Source organism: Calidris pugnax, unplaced genomic scaffold, assembly GCF_001431845.1.
Source record: "Calidris pugnax isolate Ruff unplaced genomic scaffold, ASM143184v1 scaffold24, whole genome shotgun sequence".
Taxonomy (NCBI): Eukaryota; Metazoa; Chordata; class Aves; order Charadriiformes; family Scolopacidae; genus Calidris; species Calidris pugnax.
The window spans coordinates 837,764-864,965 of NW_015090922.1; the positions used below are offsets into that span (position 1 = coordinate 837,764).

Genomic DNA, 27,202 nt, shown 5'->3' on the forward strand with positions numbered 1-27,202 from the left:
ACCAGGGAGACCTAATAGCAGCCTTCCAGTACCTGAAGGGAGCCTACAGTAAGGCTGGGGAGAACCTGTTTAGAAAGGCCTGTAGTGACAGGACGAGGGGAAATGGCTTTAAGCTGGAGGGGAACAGATTTAGATTGGAGATTAGGAGAGGGTTCTTCACTGTGAGGGTAGTGGAGCACTGGAACAGGTTGTCCAGGGAGGTGGTTGAGGCCCCATCCCTGGAGATATTCAAGGAGAGGCTCAACGAGGCCCTGGGCAACCTGGTCTAGTTGGGGGTGTCCCTGCTGACTGTGGGGAGGTCGGACTAGATGACCTTTGGAGGTCCCTTCCGGCCTGGGCAATTCTATGATTCTATGATAATACCGAGCAGGAACAGGGAATGGAAAGCCCTTTCCTGAGGCTAGTTCCCAAGGGCTCTGGACCAGTCGCAAAGGAGAAGCCATGGTGGGAATGGTGGGTGATGGTGCCACTGGAGGGACCCCAGGACCCCAAGGCAGGGGCTGCTCTACCCTGGCTCACCCCCCACGGGAGCTGGGGTGGCTGGGAGGTGATTTTGGAAGGTGCATGGATGTTCATTAGCTGCCCGAAAGCCAGAGAAGTTTCCCATTTGCCTCACACCGGAGTGAAAAGATGGCTCTGGAGTGGGAATTGATCTAAACTAGAAACTTAAAATTGGCATACTTCAAGCAGATCCTGGCTCCTGGGTCTCTGACCCCCCCCTCCTCCCTTGCACAGGGAGATGTTCAGATCAAGGAATGCAAGTTTTTCTCTAACAAATCAATGTCCTTGAAACATCTAACGTCTTTTGGGCACAGTCAGGGGACCTTTTCCTGTGAGAGGCAAAAAAAGATCACAAAATTGTGATTAAACTCGATTTCTTTTTTGGCTTTAAATTAACCTGACAGCCGGAGGATTTTGATATTACCCAAGGAAAACTATATGGTAATATTGACATTTCTCATTCCCTAGGTACTAAACCTTCAAAAATGCAGAGCCACAGCTGTGCAATTCAAGATGAGCTGCAGCGTCTTTTCCTGCCACTGTTAACTCAGATCATGGCTGTTGGGAGTGGAGATCGTCGTTAAGAGAAAAGGTAAAGCCTCCATGAGGGAAATAAAGGTAAAAAAAAAAAAAAAAAAAGCCTTTAAGCAGTGCTTGAAACCAAACAAGTAGTGCCGACAGCTTACGAATCCTGCTGGTTGCTTCCTGTGTTTAGAAAGGGGCAACACAAAAGCGGTGGGAGAACAGGGTCCCCATGATCTTCTGCACCAGAGAGGGGAGGCCAGCTTGCTTCCAGAGATGGGCCATCAACCGGTTTTCCCAGGTTCACCGAGGGGAGTCAGGTAAGTGGCCAAAAATCCTGCATCCTTATCCAAATCATCCACAAAATGGCTTCACCTGGCCGTGAGTTAGGAACCTCATTGCAGGTGTTCGTGATGTTTAAGAAATGCTGTTCCTGTCTGGGCTGGAGGCCAGAAGAGGACAATATACATAATGAAAGGCTGGGTTTGATGGTAGGGGCAGGTCTGGGTCATTACCAATTTGATCCAAAACAAGTGTTTCCCGTTACTTCTTCTAGCTTCTCTGGAGCAAAGAGATCATAGAATCGTCTAGGTTGGAAGGGACCTCAAAGGTCACCTAGTCCAACCATCAACCTAACTCTGACAAAAAATAAATAAGAAATAAGCAATAAAAAAAATCACTAAACCATATTCTTGAGGACCATGAGATGCCACCACTTCTGAGATGAGATTCTTGAGATGCCACCACTTCCCTGGGCAAAGCCTTGGGGATCCAGTGATAGAGGACGAGCAGCAGCAGCAAAGCGTAGGGGCTGGGGCTTCTGCTTGGCTCCTTCCCCTGGCGGTGGCACGTGTCACCCAGGACTGGTATGGTTCAGTGTCTTGGCAGGGCCAGGCAGGCACTTTTCTTAAGAACTTCAAGGTTTTGATTTGGAAACAGATGCCAGATAGGCAACTAGATAGTCCCAGTTCAGCATAGACCAAAGTAAATGTAAAAGGAATCCTGGTGCTGGGGTCAATATGGAAATATAACTAAAGGCCAATCATCCTACCTCCATAAACAGTGAACAGCCCAGGATCTCCCCTTGAGTTGGGACGGTGCTCAAGGTTTCCTTCTTGAGATTTAGAGATTCTTTGCCCCAACAGATCCTCGGGAAGTGACTAACAGCATGCTAAACTTTGAAATCTTAGCTAAGTGATATAAAGGAGTGATTGCGCATAAATAATCTTTTAGACGTAAACCACTGACCGAGTCTGGGACTTGGACTGGATCCAGCTGCACCCAGACTCCTCTCTGAGGAGGAGTTTAGAAAGCAAAGGGGGTCCTTTCTGACTCCAACAGGAGGGTCTCCCTGACAGCTCTGTCTGACCCTGTCTTCTGTGGAGAAAGTAGCCAAGTGCGCCTCGCCGTCGACTCTTGTTAAAACGCTGTTGCATTTACCATCAAACTTTGTAAAATCCCTGGTTTATATCAATAAATGCATTGCTTTTTTTTTTTTTTTTTTTTTTTCCTACCAGTGAAGTGCATCGCTCCATCCGTGACACCGCTCTGCCTTGACAAAGGACCAACATTCCTGAGAGCTTCCCAGAGCTGAAGTCTGGCACTGACCGCCCCGCTTTAATTGCTGCCTGACGTGCCTCCTCCTTCAGAGACAAGCAGGACCTTGACATCCTCCAGCGCTGATGCCAAAAAGGGTGTGTTTTATACTGTGGTAACTAATGCTTGTCAGCTCACCCCCCGGGAAACCCTGCACTTAGAATCATAGAATGGTTTGGGTTGGAAGGGATCTTAAAGATCATGGAGTTCCAACCCGCTGCCCTGGGCAGGGACACCTCCCACCAGACCAGGTTGCTCCAAGCCCCATCCAGCCTGGCCTTGAACCCCTCCAGGGATGGGGCAGCCACAGCTTCTCTGGGCAACCTGTTCCAGTGTCTCACCACCCTCACAGGAAAGAATTTCTTCCTGAGACCTCATTTAAATCTCACCTCTTTCAGTTTAAAGCTATTACCCCTCATCCTGTGGCTCCCCTCCCTGATCAAGAGTCCCTCCCCATCTCTCCTGTAGCCCCTTTAGGTACTGGAAGGGGCTCTAAGGTCTCTCTGGAGGCTTCTCTTCTCCAGGCTGAACAACCCCAACTCTCTCAGCCTGTCCTCACAGCCGAGGGGCTCCAGCCTTCTCCTCATCACTTCTATTGACACGTCTTCCCTAAAACTGTAATCTCAGTTTTCACGTGTTAGAAGTCTCTCCTGTTTATGATCTGTTTGCCTTAACCTCTCTGCTACGGTGCTTCGTTTTCAGGGAAGATCAATAAAGAAGTTAAGCTAACTGACTCTCAGGGCATTTGTAATATCGGCTTTTCTACCGCCTCATTCTTCAGAGAGGTTTCATTATGCTGCTCAAAAACACTCCAGCACGTTTCAGGGCAAAGGTTGTCAGAGCCTCTTCATGGGGGGAAAGCTGCTTAAAATATTATGTGCTATTTAGATTGCGTTAACAAATTATGAGAGGGGAAGGAGGAGGCTGGGTGTGTAATTCAGCTCCCTTTGCTGAAAAAGGGCTACCACGCAGCTGTAGCAGGTTGCAGGTATGAAGCCATGTGATACATCTCATGGCAGCTGAGCCCACACTTAATGAGAACCTTATCCATCCTTTTTGCCTCCCTACTTTTAAGCCAGAAGGAATTTTAAGCTGGAAGGGCTCAGGTGATGAGGGAGAGCCTGGCTGTGCAGGTGAGCTGCTTCCTTCTGCCAGCGTTCCCCACAAAGCAGGGCTCTTTCCACCAGCACCCACCTGGCCCTCCAAGCCTTCAGCCTCTCTCCACGCTTTGCTCTGTTACCAGGATAATTGCACATTCTGTTCCCGGATTAGAATATGAAAATGTCCAAATTCTCCATTTAGAGAAACTCTGAAAACCTTACAGCATCACCCGGCTTACTCTGCTTTGATTCTGGCTTTGTTTTCTAATGCAGTTAAAAAAGCAATTTAAGGAAGTACTTCAAATTCATAAGAGGAAACATTCATACCTGGGTCCTTTCTTCTGCGGTGATTTTTTTTCCCCCTAAACGAAGTTTGTGATCCAATTCTTTGCCGTGGGCAGGCTGCTTATCAAAATGATCCTATCCAAATTTCAGCTGATGTATCCCTTCCTCCCCTGTCATCTTGTCCTTCTGGCTTTTCTCTTTTTTTTTCTTTTCTAAAAAGAAAACAAGAAACAGCTGTGAAGCCAAACATGATATACCAGCACCTAGCCAAAGCCCCATCCCCACAGGGTATTGTTTTGCAAGCAAGCTCTTATCAGGCTTTCTGGTGTGTTTGCTCTTGGACTGATGGGGCTGTAGATAGCAAGGAGGAGCAGGGGCAGAAGATCCCTTTGAGGTGGAAGCAACAGTCACTGTGGGAGGCACAGAGTGGGGGGTCTTCACTCAACATCATCGTAATTCCCTGGAAACGGCATGGTCAAGGTCCATGTGCTCTTGTGCAGAATATCTTTGGGGTTGCTCCAGGAGGAGATGAGAGACCTCCTGGGAAACAAGAAACCCTGAGGAGCTTTTCTGGGCTTGCTTCCCTGCCTGGGAACAGGATGCCCACCAGCCTGGAGCTCCCACCTGGCTCCTGCAGCAGAGCATCCCTGGACCCCGCATATGGGGCAGAGGCAGAAGGCTGTGGGACATGCAGGCAGGGCAAGGGACAGAGATTCCCAAGCCACAGTTGGACCTGGTGGCTATGAGAGACCTCCCTGAGGACAGTGATGAAGCAAAATAGCCTTGCCTGGAGGTGCATCAAGTTCCTGCAGGTAGGTTCTGCTGATGTATCAGTTGCTCTGCTGTGACGGAGCAGGACAGGACAGCCCAGGTCACAACCATGGCCTTGCTTTACCTCTTACCCTGTTGATTAACCTTACCCTGGGAGGTAGATATGAACAAACAGGAGAGAAAGGCCTACGCTCAGCCTCGTTTGAAGCAGAAGAGACACCTCTGGCACACACAGCAGCTCCACGTAGAATCATGGAATCATAGAATTGCCTGGGTTGGAAGGGACCTTTCAGATCATCTAGTTCCAACCATCAACATAACACCAAGAAAAACCATCACTAAACCATATCTCTAAGCACTTCATCTACCCATCTTTTAAATACCTTCAGGGAGGTGACTCCACCACTTCCCTGGGCAGCCTGTTCCAATGCTTAATAACCTTTTCAGCATAGAAAGTTTTTCCTAATATCCAATCTAAACCTCCCCTGGTGCATCTTGAGGTTGTTTCCTCTTGTCCTATCACTTGTTCCTTAGGAGAAGAGACCAACCCCCACCTTTCTACACCCTCCTTTCAGGGAGTTGTAGAGAGTGAGAAGGTCTCCCCTCAGCCTCCTTTTCTCCAGGCTGAACAACCCCAGCTCCCTCAGCTGCTCCTCACAAGACTGGTTCTCCACACGCCTCACCACCTTCATTGCCCTTCTCAGGACACGCTCCAGCACCTCAATTCTGTCTTTTTTTCTTTTTTTTTTTATAGTGAGGAGCCCAAAACTGGACACAGCACTCCATGTGGGGCTTCACCAGTGCCAAGAATGGGGGGGCGATCACTTCCCTGGTCCTTCTCACCACATATTCCATAATTTCTTGGGATGGGAATCAGGGGCAGAAGGAGGCAGGGCTCAGCTGAGCAAGCTCTGGAGGCAGCTGCTGCTGAGAACTAAATGGATTCTGGTGGGACTGTGCAAGATTTGGGGGGGAAGACAGATTAGAGCACTAGCCGAGGCAAATGCAATTATGGCAAAGTCGTTCAATAAATGGAATTACGCTCCCCCTCCCCAACAGAGGATTACACCCAGGATTTGAGCAAATTTAGGATAAACAGAAATCAGGCACTGGACGTGGAGATTACCAAGGATCTAGAGACGGGCCAGCACATGCCACTGAAGGAAAAATCCTACCATTGACTGCATTGGTCAGAGAGTTTGCACTGGGTCAGGGCTGACCCCTTCCCAAGATGGGACCCACTTCAGGTGGGTCCTTTCTCCCCCATCCCTGCCCACAGCAGCGAGGCAGGCGTGAAGATCAGACCTGCTCTGCTCTCTGGCTGGCGAGGAACCAGGCGACCTTTCTTCCTTCAGCTACACAAAATGATGGACGGCTTGTTCTGCCAGCAGAACTTTACCAAGCACAAGTGATCAGAAACAGATACGGCTATTAATTTTCCCATGGTAATTAACGAGCAAACAATAGTTGTTTTCCCATGAATAGTCTCTTTCACCGGCCAGACAAAAAAACAAAAATAAGGCTCAAAATGATCTCACATTAGCACTTGCTCCATTTCCCTTGGAATGGCACTCTGGCCACTGGACATCACAGCATTTTTACTGCATTTATCAGATACACCAATAAAGGATTCAGAGGCTGGACCTACCTTTCCATCTCACAGATCTTCAGGCCCATCCTTTGCTCAGGTTAATGCATTTCAGTAAATTTCCAGTTAGTGGCTACCCACTTCACCTCTGGGCAGAGGGATCCCCATCACCAAATGCCATTGTAAAGAGCAAAAACCTTTTCCAGGTATTTTTGGCGCAGAGACGTGCCCTGCTGCTAGAAGAATGGTTGTGTGGACACATGGGGATCAGGTGTCACCTCTGCGTGTGTTTTATCTGAAACTTTAAACAATTCTTTACTCATATTTGTACCTGGCCACTGTTAAGGAACATCAGACCTGGTAACCTCGGAACAACTGGGAATTTGTCTGCAGCCAGGAACGCTGAGGCCCCTTGTCAAACCAGATTGGCCAGCAAGCTGAAAAGCCCAAATATAGAATCATAGAATGGTTCAAGTTGGAAGGGACCTTAAAGATCATCAGCTCCAACCCCCCTGCCCTGGGCAGGGACACCTCCCACCAGACCCGGTTGCTCCAAGCCCCATCCAGCCTGGCCTTGAACCCCTCCAGGGATGGGGCAGCCACAGCTTCTCTGGGCAACCTGTTCCAGTGTCTCACCACCCTCACAGGAAAGAACTTCTTCCCAATATCTAGTCTAAATCTCCCCTCTTCCAGTTTACAAGTCCACAAAACCCGTTTAACAGCTTGTTTGGTTGATGTCAAGAAGCCAATAGACCTGAGTGATTGCTGATCAGCATTTTGCATCATCCAGTTGTTAAGACCAGTATTCCCAGCCAGAGCACGGTACTGAGATCCCACCATTCCTTCTCTGTTGGCTTTAATGTCTCCTGCTGCCACCACCCCCACCACACTTAGAGCAGAGCACTGGCTGCTATTTAAGCAATGCAAAAATCTAGTGCTGCCAGGAAATGGCTATGAATTAGGGCTGCTCCCATATTGCCAATTAAGCCTAATTAAAATGGGAAAAGAGTTGTTTCTCCTCACAGGGAAAACAAGATTTGAGAAAGACTCTAACTCGGATGTCATAACTACAAGAGTCACCTATGGGATGGTGCAGGTCACCAGGCTGGCCTGATCCCACTTTCCCTCCTGCTCCTGCTCCCCCTTGTCATCAGACAGCTCCAGCTCCATCAGACCTCTTGGTAGGAAAGCCAGGCTGAACCCAGGGCTTGCTCTCTCCAGCCTTGTTCTGTGCTCCCCAGCTGCAGGGGACACAGACACACAAAAATGTGTGTTCCCATCACATTCCCACCAAAAACGTGTCGTTCACAGCAGAGAGCAGAGCAGCCTGCCCCCCCACAGATGGTGAAAGAGAGGCAGCAACCAAAAATAGCAAGGGCCTGGCCTATGGACAAGTTGTAGGTGAGAAACGGGCCCAAAGTCTGCCTACCAAACCGTGATGCTCTAAAGCATGGCAGTCCCAACCCCAGGGACTCACCCCGCCATTCACCACTGACTTGAGTGCAAATGGAGAAGCTCAAGGAGATGGTGCAACCCTGCCATCCCACACATTTGGACACCCAGGGTTAGGAATCAGTCCCACCTTCTCACCTTCAAAACACGCTTAAAGGTTAAGAGATCTTTTTTTTTTAAAAAAAAAAAGTGTTTGGATCTTCTAGCGTCAGAGCTTGTGCAATGTAGCTGGGTCAAAGGCTCAAGTTTCCTCCTGAAAAAGGTCTTTTGGAAGTGAAAGCTGCACATCTCACAGCACCCTCTGACCTGGATGCCTGGACCAAGAGCACAGAAGGTGCTGGATCAGACCAGCTGAGAGGGCCATTAGCACAGCCTCCTACCTCCTAGCCCTTCTCATCCTCCTCAGGAAGGTACAACCACAGGGACCAGGTTCCTTATGAACCGGAGGAGATGTTTTTGAGCATGAAGTTGTCCAATTGCTTTTCAAAGTGCCGCAAGGGTTTGGCAGCCACGGTGTCAGCAGAGACAAGCCCTGCTATTTCCAGGCTGTGTAAAGCAATACCTCCTTCTGCCTGTTTGAACACACCAGCAAATGATTTATTTGCTGCTCCTGATCCCGGTATTACAGAAACAATGAACACTCTTTCCTATGCACCTGCTCTCAACCGTCAGCGTAGACATCACTTTTTCACACTAAGATATCCCAATCTATTTAATGATTCCTCAACCCAGGAGCTTCCCTGAAACTTTTCTCTGTACATTTTTCTGTGCAGCACCCTCAGAGCAGCCCTGGCACCACCACCACCAGCCGTGAGCCATTGTGTTTGCAGAGAAAAAGACTCCATTTCACAAGAGGAGGGTAACATCTCCAAAGCAAGCTGTCTGCTGGCCTTGTGTCATGGGTCTCACCTACAAGATGCCGCACGTACCTTGGTCTCTTGCTTGAAAGTAGCTGCTTTGCTGGCTGGGAGAGCAAATGAGTTCTGGTGTTGAAACGAGTCCGCAGTTCAATCCTGCCATCTGCAGCTCACGTCTGAAACTGCGGGATGCTCCTCTGCCCCACAGACTGCTCCTGTTTGGAGATGATGGACAAACAACCCCTTAATTCAAAATTCAATCATCTTCTCAAATTAGGTTTTATGCTTAAATTTCGCAGTGGTGAGAAGCAGAGAAGCAGGGTTTTAAAAGGAATGAATACACTGTAAATGAGATAAATGCTGTTCCCTAATAATAAAGTAGTTAAAATACATACCTTAAATGACAAATTCAGATGAGGTGAGTCTTGGGGAAGTGCCTCCGTATCAACAGGCTTACGACTGAGTTATTCCTCAGAAGTTCTTTTCCAATCTGTCCATTTCACAGGGGAATAATCAAGTTTGTTCGAGTATTTTGGCCCAGGAAACTTCAACTTGCCAAAATTTTGCATATCTTCATTGTTTTTGCAGGAAGACAGTTTCAAGCTTGCCTGTTTCTCCAAAGAAAGGGTGCAGGAGGATCTGCAAAAGTAGTTGGTAAACATTTATTTGGATTCATAAAACACTGACACTGAGCAGCACTCAAACGACTTGATAAGAGCTGATGACTTCTCCCACCCTACATGTCCCCAGATCAATTCTTCTGCTGGTATGTCCTTCTGAACTGCCCCAGGATGGATCCCACCATAATCCAGGTACCTATAATCATCCCTATCCAGACCTCACTGCTTCAGGTCCGCATGCCAGAGGAGAACATTGTGCTCCATCTGTCTGAACTCCTGTATTATACATGACAGGGCACATCCCTGGATTAATGAAGTATTCATCTCATCAGACCATGCCTTGTCAAAAAAGAGAAACAATCTGTTCCTGACTTAAAAATTTCTACCGCTGGCTTTCTGCCACCGGTTACACTTCAGCCTCAGGGCTTTCTAAAGGCTCTCCCATTGCCCAGTGAAAAGTAAAATAGAGTTTTGGAAATCCCTCCCCCTTTGGTTATCTTGCTCACTCACTGTGAGAGTAGAGAAGGAAATAACTCCTAGAATCATAGAATGGTTAGAGTTGGAAGGGACCTTAAAGATCATCCAGTTCCAACCCCCCTGCCCTGGGCAGGGACACCTCCCACCAGACCAGGTTGCTCCAAGCCCCATCCAGCCTGGCCTTGAACACCTTCAGGGATGGGGCTGCCACACCTTCTCTGAGAAACCTGCTTCAATGCCTGGTGTGAAGCACAACACAGACATTCACAAGTCCCCATGATTTGTTTTCAGGGCAGGAAGCCACAGAAACCTCCCTGGAGAATCTCTGTTGCCACCTTTGGCTCGCATGTGTGCTGGAGGGGTTGGTGCTTGCACCAGGCAACCTCCTGTGGTGGCACAGAAATTGCTGCCTTTGCTTCTTTGTATGCAGGCCCAATCCTAGCCCATACGTGCCCAATTTCATCCTCCTTGGGTCCGCTTCCTTTGTTTCAGCCACACCACGGGGTGTCCTCCTGCCTCATCAAAGTTCAGGGAGAGTTTCTGATGCCTCCTTCTGGGAAGGAGAAATGATGACAACCCCTCCCCAGCCCAGAGTCAACACCTAAGTGAGCTGTTTGAAATGTTGAGTTTTACAAAGACCCTTTAAAAGCCCAAAATTCCCCTGTGCTGCCTTTAATGATAAATCAAATAGTAGCTGGTACAGAAGCTATAATGCTGAGTAAGAAATTTTGTCTGACCTTTTCCTGGAGCCTCGTGGTGCTTCATTTAACTTCCAAGACCTTCCTTCACCACCACTTGCTGGGACTCAGTATTTGTGCCACACCTGCTGCAGAGAGGAAGCTGCAATGAAAGGTCTGATGGGAAGCCTGACCACAGCTGTTGACCTCAGCTGTTCTCAATAAGGCTGAGTGTTTCCCACAGACGAGGATCTCAGGGTGGATTTCCTGAGGCTGTGCCTGGCTGGCAAAGCCCAGAAGAGCACATTCAAGTCCACCATGGCGTGTTGCTCTTCCTCTGGCTTCCTAACATCTTCAGCCTGGAGTGGAAGGCTTTGGCCAAGGGGCTGCAGTGGAAATCATTGACATCTGTGCCTTCGGGTCAGGTGTCTAATTCATCTTCTTTGTTTTCTGAGGAGCACAGGCTGTTACTGATTACTTTTTGCCCTAGAACCTTGAAACTGTTCATTTATTTTTTCCAGTGAAGGGAAAAGTGACATCTGTGGCCTTCGGGTCAGGTGTCCAATTCATCTTCTAACTTTGTTTTCTGAGGAGCACAGAAGTGCAACATTGCACTGGCTGTTGCTGATTGCTTTTTGCCCTAGAACCTTGAAATTGTTCATTTATTTTTTCCAGTGAAGGGAAAAAAAATACCCCTTGTATTTCATCTGATATAATAATGAAAAGGGAAGCTTTCATGCTAGTGTCTGAGAGAAAAAGAAGGCTTCTGGAAAAGGAAAATCTGGCACTTGCAAGCAGTTTAGGATGCTTTAATGATTTTGGTGTGTGTGTACACACTGGAGGTTTCCCATATCATCACCCAGAGGTTTTTGATCTGGGGGAAAGCCTGGCCTAACCTTTCTCTTGAGCGTTTCCAAGCGTGAGGTAGCTCACGGGATGGGAGAGACATTCCTCTCGCTTTTCATCACAATCTTCCCCCAAGTTTTGTATTGTGGGAGAGCCCTACTTCTCTGGGCTGCTCCTTCCCTGATTTCAGGCTAGAAGATCATTTGCAATCTACTCTACTGACTCACAATGCCTATATGATATCATCCTAGCACATATCACATATATTCTACTGAATACCCCTCATATGGGCAATAAAATTCCCTATCTCTCTCCATGGCATTTCAGCTGAAACTCGTGGAATGCTTCAGGAGATGCATTCCTCAACTGGTTGAACAATTCAGCCTGTAGAGATGATGTATTTACCCCCTTATGGAGGTGTTTCTGCGGCAGCTTTGCATTTGATGCTGGATGGCATCAAACCTAACGTATGGTATATAAAGCAAGGAAATGGTATTTCTTCCAGTGGAAAGCTGTACATGTTGTTTAATCAGCAACAGCCTCTCGTGGACCAGTTTGTCTCTCTCCCAGGGGAAGGGACAGGGATTGATTCCCTCAAACCTTCGGGATCCCAGAAATAATATCAAATTTCCTCAGGGTGCTACAACGAACATCCTTCCCGTGGCGGCTGAGGAAAGGAGCTTGGATTTAAGTCATAGAATCATAGAATCATGGAATCGTCTAGGTTGGAAGAGACCCTTGGGATCATCGAGTCCAACCATCTACCCTACTCTACAAAGTCCTCCCCTAACTCCCTCAAACCTTCGGGATCCCAGAAAGAATATTGAATTTCCTCAGGGTGCTACAATGAAGATCCTTCCCGTGGTGGCTGAGGGAAGGAGCTTGGATTTAAGTCTTGCAGTACTTCATCCTTAGGGTGTGAATGGGCTTCACTGGGGCTTTGTGAGGAGCAGGTTTCTGCCTGGCAGAGTGCTGCCAGCCACATGTGAGCAGCGAGAGGCTGGAGCTCAGGCCAGGGAGCCTCTAGATGTCACTGCCATGCAGCAGAAACGGACCCTAGTGTCACCATGGGCTGGGGACACCAGACCCAGACAGGGCTGGTGGCAGGGCTGGTGGCAGGGCTGGTGGCAGACATCCAGGGTACACCAACCAGCTTGGCAGAGGGCATTGGGAAACCTGCTCTGGAAAGGCTGGTGAGCCCTTGATCTGCCTGGGCATCCCACGGCCCGGCACTGAAAAGGTGCAGGTATCACGAGATGGAACCTGGGGCGAGGAGCACAGCCAGGGTTTGCAGAAGGAGATATTTCATGTATTTCTAGGTAAAAGCAACACGTTTCAGCTCCAGCCCTGCAGCAAAGGGATCCTTAAGACAAGTGTTAATGCTAAGCATGGTAATACTAAATTAATATCATATTAAGCTGGCATCCCCCCATAAGTAAAATGGTCCCAACATATGCCTGTGCTCCTGCTGAGCTGCCTAAACACAGGGCAGGGTCACTCTTCACAGGCTTTCTGTCCACCTCTTTGAGTTTGGGGGACTGGGAGCAGGACAGGTACCTTTTTGGTGAAAGAGTCACCATCTTCCTGAAGGCAAGAGCCGAGCATTCCCAGGTTTGCAGGCATCCCTGAATGCAGGCAGGCAGGAATACCAGTCCCTTACTGGTGCACCCTTGCCTGAGAGATGCCTGTGACTCTGCACACCGTTTGCTGTAGTGTGGCACGCTTGGTCGTGCCTGCTTCAAGAGATGCATTGCACTAAGAAAAACAATATTAAAAAATCATTAGTGCATGTCACAAAGCGCACAGGCCAGTGGGTTGCTCAAACCCAGCCTTTCCCCCTTCAACCATGCATGAGGTCATGTGTGATGTTTTAAAATATTTTTTTTTTTCCTTGAAAAATGTTTTAGTTGCTCTGCATAAATTGCAGAAGTTTCTCTGTGCTGCATAAGTTGCAGAAGTTTCTCTGTGACAGGCCTGAGGCACAGCCAAAGGTGGAGAGGGAGGTCCAGTTACTCCAAAACTGGCCATGGACACTCTCCCATACCACAGATGAGCTCACTGGGGCATGGGCACCAAAACCACAGCCTGTAAAGCTTCTCTGAAAGCCTTAATCCAGGACGGATGCTCTGGGAACATCTACAAGACCAGGCCCTGCAGGCAAAGCACATAAGAGCTTCCTCCTCTGTCCATCCTGAGATGACTTGGACACAGCCTCTGCCAGACAGACACCAGACACGGGACCTCTGGGTCTCAGGAGAAGGGTTAATAGCAGGGCTTCAAGGTCTACATCCAGAGATTATGCTTGCAGGGTCAGCCATCACCACTTTTGCACCACAGTCCTCCTAATGCTAATGGTTGTCTCAGATCCTACCTAATTTCATCAGCTTTATCCCATCTTCAATTCCAGGGAGTTTGGCATCACTAATCTCATCTGATTCAGCTCCTGCTTCTTTGCATTGCCTGCTTCTAACCCTCTTGAGGGTTTAAGCATCACGAAGATTTAAAAATAAAGCATTTGTTTGAGGTCCTTCTCTTCAATTCCTAATAGCAGATCCTCTTTAGGGCTTTTCAGACTTGCGTCCCTGAGGACAAGAAACTGATTTTCATCAAAAAAATTAGAGATGATATTATCATAATTGCACAAATCTCAGAGCTTCCACAAATGCCAGAAACCTCATGGGGATTGCACTAACATTTCAGAACTGGCAAGCACAGATGAAGGTGCACAGATTTTAATAGGGGTACCATCCCCATAAAGCTGGCGTGCACAACTTAATCACACAAAAATGACATGTAGAAGTTTGTCCTCTTTATCTAACACCCCACTCATCAGAGCTGCCTTTGTTTTTAATGTTGGCCCCCGTGTTTCTGAAATGTATTAAGCTTCTTGTTGCTTGTGGAAATATTAGTCACTGCTGTGTTATGGCCAAATCATTGTTTTTCTCTCTATTGACCTGATTTTTTTTTTTTTTTTTTTTGCAGGCTATCAAACACCCTTGACTTTGCTTGTGGGATGGTTAATCAACAAGTCTGTCACAATGATGGATTCCTCCTGAATTGTTGCTTAATTAGCTTGGTTGGAAGTATAAATCAAGTGGAATACCAATTCTTCCAACGTTACAGACAGGCAGCCACGCTCAGCTTGACAGCAGTGAGTTATTACTTTCTGCCCCAGCGTGGGATCAGCAGGAGAGGGCCAGCCCTCAAAACCAAAGGGGCCATAGGTTCGTCCCCGAGATGGCTGATGCCCGGAGACCACACACACCAGAGTGAAGGGTTGGTTGGTGTGGAGGAGGTGGGCTCCAAGGGCAACCAGCTGCACGGGCTCTGCACGCCTAGTGTGAGAAGAACCATCACCCCTGTGGGTGACATCTGCCTGTGGGGAAGACAACCTTATATATGGGTGATGTTTCCCACCTGGGATGTATGGTGTCTGCTGCTAGCTTTTTAGCGTAGAAGAAACATCTTTGTCTCTGTCCAGACTAAGTTATTAGAGACAAGGAGCTTTGTCGCACAACAAGCAGAATTGCCTTCTGCAGAAAGGCAATTACGCATTATAACAAAAGGAAAAGTAATACATTGTCTGCAAATTAAGATTTTCGAGACTGATCTTAGCTCACTGATCCTAACAGCCTGGTATTTTTATAGATGGGGCTTTCACACAACAAGAATGTATTTAAACTGTTGACCTGAACTGAATGTCACAATTTTACCACAGATGACTTCTGTGTAGCTACAAACAGCTTGCTCCCAGCAGGTCTGAGCCAGCTTGAGCATCCCTGAACTGCGTGGTGGACATCATACAAAAGTACTTCCAGATTTCTACTTACCCGTTTTGAATTTGCAGACTAAACTAAACAAACATACTTGTTCTTCCATGGCCACCTTTTTTATTTATCCTCTTTCTTTGTGTTTTCTTTTCGGAGAGCTTAATTAATGATTAATGATTTCAGGTGGGATGTGTAAGTCACACTTTGGAGAAGGAATTGGTTTGTTTGAAAATGACTGAAACATATTGGAGTAATCTAATTTTACCGATTTCCCTTTCCACACTTTTTCAGTGAAAGGGTGGGTTCAGTGGCCCTGCTTGCATAAGACCTATGAACATGAGTAATGCTCTCCGAGGTGCAGAAGAAGACACTGACCTCATGATAACAGAGACATGGGTCCCTTCTTTGCTTTGTGACGTAGTTGTTGCTCCAGTGTGTAGCATCTCGCTGCCAAACGAGTAAATCTGTTGCAAGCATGTGGATGTCTCAATGGAAACTCGTGGGGAAGGTCTGGGTGAGGCACGGTGTGAATCACATTGCCATGGCAACCCTGCATTGCCTCCATCCGTCGACATTCGCATCCTTCTTCTTGGCATTTTCACAAATGGAGTCTTCAGAGTTTATTTTTTTTTTCAACAGTTGAGTAGAATAGATCACTAACTCTGCTTTTATCACCATGATAAAAAAAGTGTGAAAGCGGTGTTTGTGTGGGGGCTACAGAAAGGTTACAGTTATTTAGCAGATTTAAGTTAAACTTTTGAGACTAAATTATGTCTGAAGAAGCCCTATATTTTTAAAGACATCAGGACAGAGAATGAGAATGCAGTTCAGATAAATTTGTCTCTTCCCAGACGGTCCTGATATAGATGCTGGGAATCAGAAAAAAACACTGAACAATCTGTTCTATGACTCTAATATGCCTCTTTTTTCTTTTTTTTTCAATAGCAATGAAGAGGAATCCCTACAGCTGACAAATTCAAATATGCGTAAAACTTTCCTTTTAATTTTTTTTTTATTAATAAAAGTAAAAAAAAAAATCACAAAGCTCCTGGTGTTATTTATGAATTATGATTAATTTCTTTAACCTTTTTCTGGCATTTAGAAATGGCACACAAGCAAGTTAAGAAATAATTCAAATAAAAAAATTGTGTCTTAATTGTTCCTGTTGTCTGAGCGATAGACACTCCCTTCCACACAAAAGGCCTGATTCTGTTCTTACTTGCAGTGAAGTTAACGGAGCTGTCTTGACTTCTGTGTGTTGACCAGGAGAATCAGCCACAGAATGTACAGGAGGATGAGAGGAGACCATAGTTGGCACTTCCAGCTTGCCCCAACCATTAAGTACTACCAGCTTGCCCATGAATGTGTCTCGTTATCTCCTCTTCTCTCTCCCAACCAATTCCAGTTTGCCTGAAAAGGACTCTCCATCCAGACACATGAGGACCATCAAGCGGAAGCAAATGTCCATAAGAAACCTGGCTTTGCTCCTTCACAGTGTTCGGGTTTTCAAGAGCCCCATGGATGGATCTTGAATGTGATGGCCTTGGGCTGTGTCCTGCTGGTGAGCAGGAAAGCCACCTAAAACAGAGGTTTTAGTGAGACCCACTCAAAACACAAACAGCTGGATGTCAGTCTTTAGAATTTAGTGATTTAGAAATCACTGATGAGAATATAACTTTTTCAACCGATTTTTTTTCCAACAGACACCAAGTGTGTTTTCTCACATTGCTCATGGTTTGTTAAGCTCCAGTCTTAAAGAGTTTCAGTCCTCTGAGGGGCCCGTGCTGAGACTGCCCAGTCTCTGGCCACGAGTGGCTGCTGAACTGCTCACATGAGCTGCTTATGAACACCCCACAGGCAGAATTTCATTCAAAACCGGTAAGTGAAAATTATGATTAATGATATATTTGCAGAAGTTATGATCAGTTCATGAATGATTCATGGAAGGAAAAAAGAATACTAAATAGACTATGAATATCGTTTGCAAACAATAATTTGAGCAACTCCATCCCTCAAAATGAGGTCCTTCTAGTCTCATATTTACTCTGCAGTGCAAGGGGCAGGTGCTACCTTTGTGAATAACCTCTTGCTACACATCAAAATACACCTTTGCTGTGACAAAGGGAGGGTGCAGTGTCCAAAGCCCTCTGAATGCAAAAAGCAGACTTTCCAACAAAGAAAACCCATGTGCAAACAGAGCTCAGAGAGGTGAAGGTATCACAGCGTTGAGTGGTGAAGCCCAGCTTCTGCCACAGATGGACACACGGAATGCAATGAGCAGCCAAGACAGAGGAGCAGCTGGACATGAACACTGTCCTGGAGCCAAGGGTGAAAAACAGAGAGCAGTCCCTGCCTTGGGTCTGAATCTACCATGCTTTCTCCCATGGGAAGTGTAATTCACACACCAATTATAGATTTCCCCTTTCAACTTCTCACCAAACCTGGCATCGAATGTCACCTGCCTTCAGAAATAAGATGTGAGATACCAGAGATGTTGTTCATGTATTATTTATTATTGTAATTCCTGTCTCATCTGGATGCAGTCCATGGATTTCAATGAAGTTCCTAGGGTTTTTGGTTTTTTCACTCCATTTTTGAACTGGGTTGATAAGGAAAGTGTGTGGCTTTGCCCAAGGATACTCCATGAGTTCCTGGGGTCAACCGGAACATGATGGCAGGAGACTGCTGGTTCTCCACTGTACCTTTTCTCTGAGGATTGGGTTTCCACCCCAGCATTGACTGACTGGGACCAGCATTAATGCTTTACACGTTGCAACTGGGAACAGCTGTAACCCAGTGGGCTGAGTAGAAGCACAATGGCTGAGGTTGTTTATGGATGTATGAACAGGACAAGTTTTATAGGAAAAGGCAGAGTTCTTCACTAGAACCAAGTAGCAAAGTTGGAAGGTCCAGATAAACTTCAGGGCAAAAGTGCCCCTCTCCAGGTCTGACATGGAGGGAGCAAACATCAAATGAAACACAAAGTAGGGACTGTTGTTCAAAGGTAAACTAAATTACATAATTCAGTTAAAATGTGAAATCAGACTGACCAAGAAAGTGACTTCCTATCCCCACCCTCTACTTGGCTTTATATGTGGTGGAGAAGACAGGAAAGATAACTTCTGCTAGTTGATCTATTGAAAATGTGTTACCTCAAGTGGGAACAAGGGCCAAGTGGCCAACTGAGCCACTGGTGGTCTCAGCAACTGCTAAGGCCATCAGCAATTCCTCAGAAAAAACTGCCAAAAGCTCAATTCCCTTTGCAGCCCCTCACCAGCCCCGCTCACACTGCAGCTCTCACCTTTCTCTGTCTCTCAAAACCTACCACAACCCCAGGCTGAGGTTTCTGTAAGGCCCTCACTCATATTTGCTGTGGCCACTGTAAGGGCACCCACCCCTTTCTTTTCAGTATGTATAGTACTAAGGAGATTTCTTACCAGCCACGTTGAGCTCTGGTATCTCTTTAGGTGTACATGACAAGAGTCAGCCACTGGAAAAAAAGAGAAGAAAAGGTGCATTTAGATAGTGATATTACACTAAGCCTTCAGACATGTGTCTTGGTGCCTCCAGACAGTGACCCAGTGACTATGGTCCTTTTATCCTGCACAGGATTGTTTAGAGGTTTTGGAACTACCTTTTTCACTTATTAAAATTCAGACTCACAAACACTTTCCATATGTTGCTTTCCATGATAAATTATTGCAGCAGCTGCAGCAGGAGCAATCGTTGGGAAAGGATGGTCCCTGTGTGATGGCAATTGGAAGGGATGGCAGGGTCTGGGAATGTGGTTGTCCTACAGACTACCTTGAAAACAGGTTCAGTGCCTCTGCTTGGAAACTCTGCTCAGCTCTTGGTGTAATAAAGTTTAAATGACCTATGAGCCACTGAACTAACCACAGAGTATAAACAGGAGCCGGCAAGATCGTAGAAGTTTTCTTATAAAAATCTTTTTAAACACTGTGTTGTCAAATAACAGTCCCCAGACTGATAAAATGTAGCACTTAGGCATATCACTATGGAGCACAGCAGGATTTTTGCTTCAGACTAGCTGATAAAAAGCTTGATGTATCCCCATTCAGCTCGCTATCCTTCAGGCTGTGCTTTTAAGACCAACAGCAGCAGCAAGCATTTGTCTGCAATTTCTTTCTTAAAACCAAGATGTTTCACAATTCACAATTAACAGATGGGGCAGTAAGCAATGAGAGCAAGGGTTTTTTTTTCGGTCACTTCCTCAAAGTCACTTTGAGGAATGACAGGCTGGCATGGGTGAGGGAAGACTCTGTACTTTGGACGTGGATGGACACCACAAAACTGTGCTCATCCCAGCGAGGCTCCATGACTGGGGCCAGGGAATCCCTGGGGAATATCTCCCATCCATTAAGCATATCACCGCTGTTGGTGTAAGAGGCAAAACCTCTAGAAACATACATCACACATCATCTTCAACTTCACCCCCCAAATAACACAGTCAGTGGTCTTATTTTGGACCTGGAGACAAGAGAAGGAAGGAGCATCCTCACCTCTATTGACGTCATCAAAACTTGTGATCTGCCGGCTGCTAGGTTTTCAAATGCATCTAGGGGTAGAACAAAGAAAACTGTATTTTGTGAGGAGGAAGCAAGAACAAAACACAGACTTGAGGCTGTGGCAGCTGAGCAGCAGAGCTGCCAACCCTGTGCTGGGATGCTCTGCCTGGCTCAGGTGTCCCTGACTTGCCAGACCCCACCTCATTTCTGTGCCGGGCACCCCTTCATCCCTGTCCCTTGGATCCCAGCCTGGGAAGGCGTCCCAACTGCAGGGCCAGAATTTGGCAAAAGTGCTCAATTTGACCGCTTTCGTCTACGCTTGTAATTTGTTTCAATAGTAGCTCCTGCCTGAAGAATGACAGGAGAACGGTGAGCTAATGAAACACATCACCCCACAGGGAAACTTTCTGCTGGTCCCCTTCCATCCTCCCTGGCAGTGAGCGATCACAGTATGCCCTGAAGAAAGTGATTCTCTTGAAGTCATTAGTATGCCTTACGAGCTTTTCCCCGGGCATATAAATGCAGATGCTGCTGTTATTCAGCTAGAGTTTGAAATTAGCATTGCTGAAAGTTTTCTGACAGAGCACTTTGCCATCAGAAAATTTAAATCCATTCAAATATTGATATTCTATGTGCACATTTATATTGCAGTTTGTCTAGGAGAAATGTTCAGACCTAAGTGTTTGGATAAAGTCAAAACACAGTATTTTGAGTTCTTTTTTATTTACTTTGAAATTACTTTTCTCCTAGAAATGTGCTGTTATAAACAGTAATAAAAAGTTGAAACAAATTTAAGACTCTCTGTCCTTAAATGACACATTTCTCCAGGAGCCTGTTTCCCACCCTGAAAAGGCATTGTAACATCATGAATGTTTTGAAACCTGCCCAGTTTTAGACAAAAGTGCAAGGCTGCTGGGAGAGGGTAGGAACAAGGCACAAGGACCTTGTGCCAAGGGGCTCATCTGCCCCTTAGGGGACAAGCAGAGCTACTTATATGATCCAGAGCAGAGAAGAGGCAGGAAGGATAACACATGAAACACATCCAGCCTACAGTGCTCCGAGGAAAGGCATAGCTCAAGGGAATGAATGCCCACATTGCCCCCCCTTGACAAGGTTGTATTCACAGGGCTGGGCTTGCACCCAGCAATCTCTCTAGGAACAACTGGCAGCGCTGAAGTTACCTCCTCTGGGCAGAGGTAAGTGCCCCTTTACTGCTTCATTAACTCTGGTTAAATAGAGTTTGCAAAGAAGCTGCTGCTTTTGGTTTGGGTCTCATCTCTGGCTGTCTTGAGAGGATGAGTAATGATTTAAGGGGACAGATACCCTGTGCTGGGATGCTCTGCCTGGCTCAGGTGTCCCTGACTTGCCAGACCCCACCTCATTTCTGTGCCGGGCACCCCTTCATCCCTGTCCCTTGGATCCCAGCCTGGGAAGGCGTCCCAACTGCAGGGCCAGAATTTGGCAAAAGTGCTCAATTTGACCGCTTTCGTCTACGCTTGTAATTTGTTTCAATAGTAGCTCCTGCCTGAAGAATGACAGGAGAACGGTGAGCTAATGAAACACATCACCCCACAGGGAAACTTTCTGCTGGTCCCCTTCCATCCTCCCTGGCAGTGAGCGATCACAGTATGCCCTGAAGAAAGTGATTCTCTTGAAGTCATTAGTATGCCTTACGAGCTTTTCCCCGGGCATATAAATGCAGATGCTGCTGTTATTCAGCTAGAGTTTGAAATTAGCATTGCTGAAAGTTTTCTGACAGAGCACTTTGCCATCAGAAAATTTAAATCCATTCAAATATTGATATTCTATGTGCACATTTATATTGCAGTTTGTCTAGGAGAAATGTTCAGACCTAAGTGTTTGGATAAAGTCAAAACACAGTATTTTGAGTTCTTTTTTATTTACTTTGAAATTACTTTTCTCCTAGAAATGTGCTGTTATAAACAGTAATAAAAAGTTGAAACAAATTTAAGACTCTCTGTCCTTAAATGACACATTTCTCCAGGAGCCTGTTTCCCACCCTGAAAAGGCATTGTAACATCATGAATGTTTTGAAACCTGCCCAGTTTTAGACAAAAGTGCAAGGCTGCTGGGAGAGGGTAGGAACAAGGCACAAGGACCTTGTGCCAAGGGGCTCATCTGCCCCTTAGGGGACAAGCAGAGCTACTTATATGATCCAGAGCAGAGAAGAGGCAGGAAGGATAACACATGAAACACATCCAGCCTACAGTGCTCCGAGGAAAGGCATAGCTCAAGGGAATGAATGCCCACATTGCCCCCCCTTGACAAGGTTGTATTCACAGGGCTGGGCTTGCACCCAGCAATCTCTCTAGGAACAACTGGCAGCGCTGAAGTTACCTCCTCTGGGCAGAGGTAAGTGCCCCTTTACTGCTTCATTAACTCTGGTTAAATAGAGTTTGCAAAGAAGCTGCTGCTTTTGGTTTGGGTCTCATCTCTGGCTGTCTTGAGAGGATGAGTAATGATTTAAGGGGACAGATTTTATCTTCCCTGCTGCATTCGCATCATCATAAAGGTGGACTGCCTTTTATTCCCACTTATCTTCTCCTGTAAAAATCTTATTCACAATGATTTGAAAAGTTTGAGAGATGTATTCCACATTAAACCCTCCATAAAGTGATAACTGAAAGACTTGAGTGCGTTTTAAGATACTCATTACAGACAGCAATGAAATTTTTAGATATTCCTTTCCACATGGATGTAAAGGAGCTGTCCTTACACTGGCACTTAAAATGTAAGGGGATCTTTTTTTAAGATGAAAAAAAAAAATGCCATGGTACTAATTTAGGCATAAGAATTTTCATCTACAGCAAGTGACATGTATAATGACAAAAAATGGGTGCTTTACAAGTTGTCTGTTTTTTAATGAAAGCATTAAAATCAGGACATGCTCTGATTTTCTGAGCTGCTTCTGCCGAACTCCCTTGAAATGGGATTTTGGGTAGTGTCACCCAGGCGGATCCGCTGACCACTATTGGCCCTTAAAACATCAGTGGTAAAATCACACGGGCAAACAATGAGCACTCATTTCCATGTGCTGTTGAAACCCAGCTCCTTCCGAAGATGAATTAAATTGCTGTAGCAATGTTCTAGCATATGGGTTGCAATTGCCACGTTTGTTTAACTAGTGGTATTTCCAGTCAAAATACTTATAATAATAAATATTATGTTTTTGTAAAACAGAATTCCATTTAGTCTCAGGCAAAGGCTTATTTACAGACACTCTCTCCTTGCAACAGCCCCCCTGGAGAGATGGGGAGGGACTCTTGATCAAGGAGTGAAGCAATAGGCTGAGGGAGAATGGTTTTAAACTGAAAGAGGGGAGATTTAGATGAGATCTCAGGAAGAAATTCTTTCCTGTGAGGGTGGTGAGACACTGGAACAGGTTGCCCAGAGAAGCTGTGGCTGCCCCATCCCTGGAGGGGTTCAAGACCAGGCTGGATGGGGCTCTGAGCAACCTGGTCTGGTGGGAGGTGTCCCTTCCCAGGGCAGGGGGGCTGGAACTGGATGATCTTTAAGGTCCCTTCCAACCCCAACCATTCTACGATCAGCTCTAGTAGCACATCCCTTGCCTGCTGCCACTACCATCAGGGGGGGCTTTGCAAAGCTCTCCTGCAGCCATGTCCCTGCCTGACCCCAAGCCCCAGTGCTGAGACTCACGGGTCATGGTTTCCAGGCGCAGCATGCAGTACACGAAGTCCGAGAAGCCAATTCTTCTGGCAGTATCACCGTACCGCATGGTGATCAGGTGCAGGAGCTGCTCGTTGGTGGTCAGACCTGCAGGAGGAAGAGGAACAACAGCACTGGAGGACATGCTGTGGGGTGATCACAGAATCACAGAATCTTCTAGGTTGGAAGGGACCTTAAAGATCATCTTGTCCAACCGTCAACCTAACTGACAAAAATAGACACCCACACAACAAACAAGGAACATCATCACTAAACCATACCTCCCAGCACTACATCAACCCGTCTTCTGAACACTTCCAGGGATGGTGCCTCAACCACCTCCCTGGGCAGCCCATTCCAATGCTTGATAACCCTTTCAGTGAAAAAATTTTTCCTAATATCCAGCCTGAAATGGATGGTTTCTGATGGCTTTGTACACCCTGCAAAGAAGCTGCCCTCCTTTAGCCCCCCACTGTGTCACACCAGGTCTTTGCATCCCTGGAGAGCAGCTTGCCTTTCCCCAGGTTTGTGCGCAAGAGTCAGGACAGGGTGATGGAAAATCAAAGTCCTTCTAGTCACTTCCTCGAATGGTGGCTCAGGTCAGCAGGCAGGAAACATTGAGCTAAGTAATCAAGTGTTATCTTGCTTTGCCTTTTTAGCTTTTATTTTTTATCAGAAAGAGTGATTTTCTTTGGTTCATAACTGTTAAAGCCTGAGCACAGCATTTACAATACCTCTGCCTCTTTCTGCTAAACAGGGAGATACCGCGCGTTCATGCCATTATGCAGTATAGCATGCCTGGGATTCTTAATTTTTACATTTTCTCTTCTATTAGAGAATGGTGAAGGGTGCATTTCTTTTTTATTAGCTGATTATTCAGTATTTGTGTCACAGGCTGTTTGGCTGGAAATTGGTATTCAATTGAATGAACAAAAATTGCCTTTTAGAATGATTCTTTTATTAGTTAAATAAAACTACCCTAAATGTGCTGGCTACATAAGAGAAATGATTTAAATATATTTTGCACTAAAAGCTGATTTGCTAAACAAAAGAGAAATCTTCTGCAGAGAGCTTGACTGATATCTTTGGCTTAATGCATTCTCTGAGACTTCAGAAAAGTCTCATTTGCTCATTCCTAGTTTTTAGTGGCTCAGCTGGAAGAGAAGCAGCTCTCCTGCTTTTTCAATCAGCTCTAAACTTTTTGGTTTTAAATGAATTCATCATGGAGATAAATTAGTTGAATAATCTGAAAAGAAGGAAATGGTTTCTCTATACTTGTGTAGGGGGAGATACAGCTGATGGAGGTGGGTTACTGTGTCAAACTCTGCTTGCACGAGTCCAGTGGGGAAGGTCTCCAGCAGGAATCAGACAGACAGTGCTGAATATTTAAATAATGCAAATACATCTGGGCTTAAGATACATTTCAAATGATGATAAACCAGATCTGAGATATTTTTTTTTCCTAGGAGGAGAAGTTAGTAATTTAAAAAAATCTAATTAATGGAATTTTGTCTTTTATTCTGGTTTTAAACTACTGCCAAGAAACGCTGTAGTAGTGAGCAATGAATCCTACCCAATTTTTAACCAATCATGCTCTCTCCGGAGAGCATTCCGGCAGTCACGGCAGTGCTGCTCACGAGATGCTATAACCGTGACTTACACTAGTAAAACACCAACAATTTGCCATGGGATATACCTGCTCTGAAATCTGCTCACCTGGCAACGCCTCTCAATTAATCTTATCAACAAGACTGGAATGTCAGCCCTCTCTCTTCCAAAGACGTTTCAATTACTTGCTGTTACTTATTTGTAAGATTTCTCCCCCACGCTTTTTGTCTGCTGGATTCTTCACTCTGGTTTTAGCTAAGCTTTAAGCTTATTTTTTCCCTATTTTTAAAATTATTTTGATCCATTTAATATTGCCAGTGAGGTGTTTGTGAATACCCTGAGTCAATGTTCCTGCTTTTCAGGACAGGACATTACAGTACATTGTTATATGGTGCACTAGTGCCATTCCCAGAGGTAGCACCAACCTCCCAAATGCTTCCTGGGCCTATCTGCTCCTTCCTGCTTAAAAGCCAGGATGGGGGTCATCCTAATGCAAAGCCAGATCCAAACACAGCTGTCTAGCTCATAAGATGGCAAGAAGGAGCCTTTAATATTATTTTTCCCCCCCCCACTCAGAACTACTTATAGCCTAACACATGTTGAATTTGCCATTTAATAGTGCCTTTTATGCCTTCAAGTAGCTGCACTATTTTGGCTGCCATGACTTCTCAATGTACAATTTTCCTCCCAGTTTTACTCTGTAGTGCCTGTCTTGCAGAATGGATCTGGCAGCTTCCCCTTTGACATTTGGCACGTTAGTGCTGTGCTCCAGGGGCAGACACTCACATCCTGCCCACCCCACAGCAACAGGAGAATTTCATCTACGTCCCCTGAGCCAACGGCTTCCACAGATAGCACTTCTGCAGCAGGTTTCTCCTGGAGACACCACCTCTCGAAGCTCCGGGGACCCAAATGGGAGCTTCCCTACTTTAGTTACATTCTAAGAGGATTGTTGTCTTAGAGCTGTATTTCACACACAGAGAGAGGATCCTGTTAAAATGCTTCAGGGGTCCCATGCACTCACTGAGAGTTTCAGCATGCCTGTAGCCAACAGAGGTCAGTGCAAACTAAATAAATGTCTGTCACTGTGGCTTTGCCTTCTAGACTAAGTCACTGTCTTGCAGGGAAACAGCAGGATTGGGGGTAAGTGCAAACATCAACTGCTCCTTGCTCCATGGACAGAACTACTGGATTTTTTGTCTGTCACCTAGAGAGACTATGAATAAATCAGTCTGCAGGCTCTGGCCAGTCCATGCTTCCCCGCATCTCCCCAGCTGCAGAGCAAAGGGTTTCTCCCTGAAATTAGCTTTCTGTCTCAATGCCCTAAAACAATGCAGAGCTGTGATTTAACTGGCACCTTATGGATAAATCAGTCTGGAGGCTCTGGCCAGTCCTGTGCTTCCCTGCACCTCCCCAGCTGCAGAGCAAAGAGTTTCTCCCTGAAATTAGCTTTCTGTCTCAATGCCCTAAAACAATGCAGAGCTGTGATTTAACTGGCACCTCTGGGAAATCCAAACTGCTTTCTCCCTAAGGCTCTTTGTTCTTTCCTCTCTCTTATTCATCTTTTCCTTCACTGCCACAGGGACAAGAAAAAGAGCTGCTCAGCACCTGGGGACATACCTGCTGTCTGCATCGCGTTCTTCAGTTCAAACACATCAAGAAATCCAGAACGGTTTCTGTCTTCCTTGATGAAGATATCCTGCAAAACAGTGTAAAGACAGATTTCAAGCCCATATCAATATTCCCCAAACTTACTACTGCATGCAATTATGTAGGATGCATTCCCTCCTTAATAAACAGGCTGCAAGAAAGTTCAACAGATGAGATGGGGCGACCGACAAGGGAAATCCATCTCCAGAAGGCTTGGTCAGTGTGTTACAGCATAAGAAATCCAACAGTTTGGGGTGAGTGGGAGACTTTTTGCTCATTCTCCCTGGTTTATGTGTACAGGCAGCAATGGGAATACTTACACCTCCACTGACAAAAAATACATTGACACATAAAATAAGTCCCAGAATGCTGTGGGGTCAGCTTTCCCAACACACTGTTGAAACCCCACAAGCCACACCTGAGGTGCCGTTGGTGGGATGAGCATCATTGCTAGATGGGGAACGGGCACCCCATGTCCTAGGTGGCCTCAGAACCCTCTCAAGAGGGATGAAACAAAGTAGACCACATTCAACTCTTAGGTTTCAGGAAAATTTGAAAATCAAGGCTGATGGAAGAAGGACCTGACATAGGGAAGCTGCCTGAATTTACCTGGGATCATAAATACCAAGCTACTCTCCTCCCATTCAACTCTCCGGTTCCAGGAAAATC

The 27,202-nt window shown here is 46.1% G+C and overlaps 1 protein-coding gene and 2 long non-coding RNA genes across 4 annotated transcripts in view; 2 read left to right on the top strand and 1 right to left on the bottom strand.

The window, feature by feature from the left end:
- The first annotated feature begins 967 nt into the window (after positions 1 to 967).
- LOC106893317 lies at positions 968 to 2,638 on the top strand. Its single transcript, XR_001413045.1, has 3 exons — positions 968 to 1,093; positions 1,217 to 1,343; positions 2,541 to 2,638. It is a non-coding gene; the product is annotated as an uncharacterized LOC106893317 (long non-coding RNA).
- On the top strand, positions 2,634 to 16,060 carry LOC106893318. Its single transcript, XR_001413046.1, has 3 exons — positions 2,634 to 2,717; positions 9,261 to 9,484; positions 14,275 to 16,060. It is a non-coding gene; the product is annotated as an uncharacterized LOC106893318 (long non-coding RNA).
- Positions 16,056 to 27,202, bottom strand: part of LOC106893315 (calpain-13-like) — a 57,932-nt gene continuing 46,785 nt past the window's right edge. For both annotated transcript variants that reach the window (XM_014951215.1, XM_014951214.1), the window contains 5 exons: positions 26,504 to 26,582; positions 23,267 to 23,383; positions 19,583 to 19,638; positions 18,500 to 18,552; positions 16,056 to 16,640 (listed from right to left, as the gene is read on the bottom strand). In XM_014951215.1, coding sequence (XP_014806701.1) covers positions 18,526 to 18,552; positions 19,583 to 19,638; positions 23,267 to 23,383; positions 26,504 to 26,582 — 279 coding nt within the window. In that variant the 3' untranslated portion in view covers positions 16,056 to 16,640; positions 18,500 to 18,525. The remainder of the gene's footprint in view (positions 16,641 to 18,499; positions 18,553 to 19,582; positions 19,639 to 23,266; positions 23,384 to 26,503; positions 26,583 to 27,202) is intronic.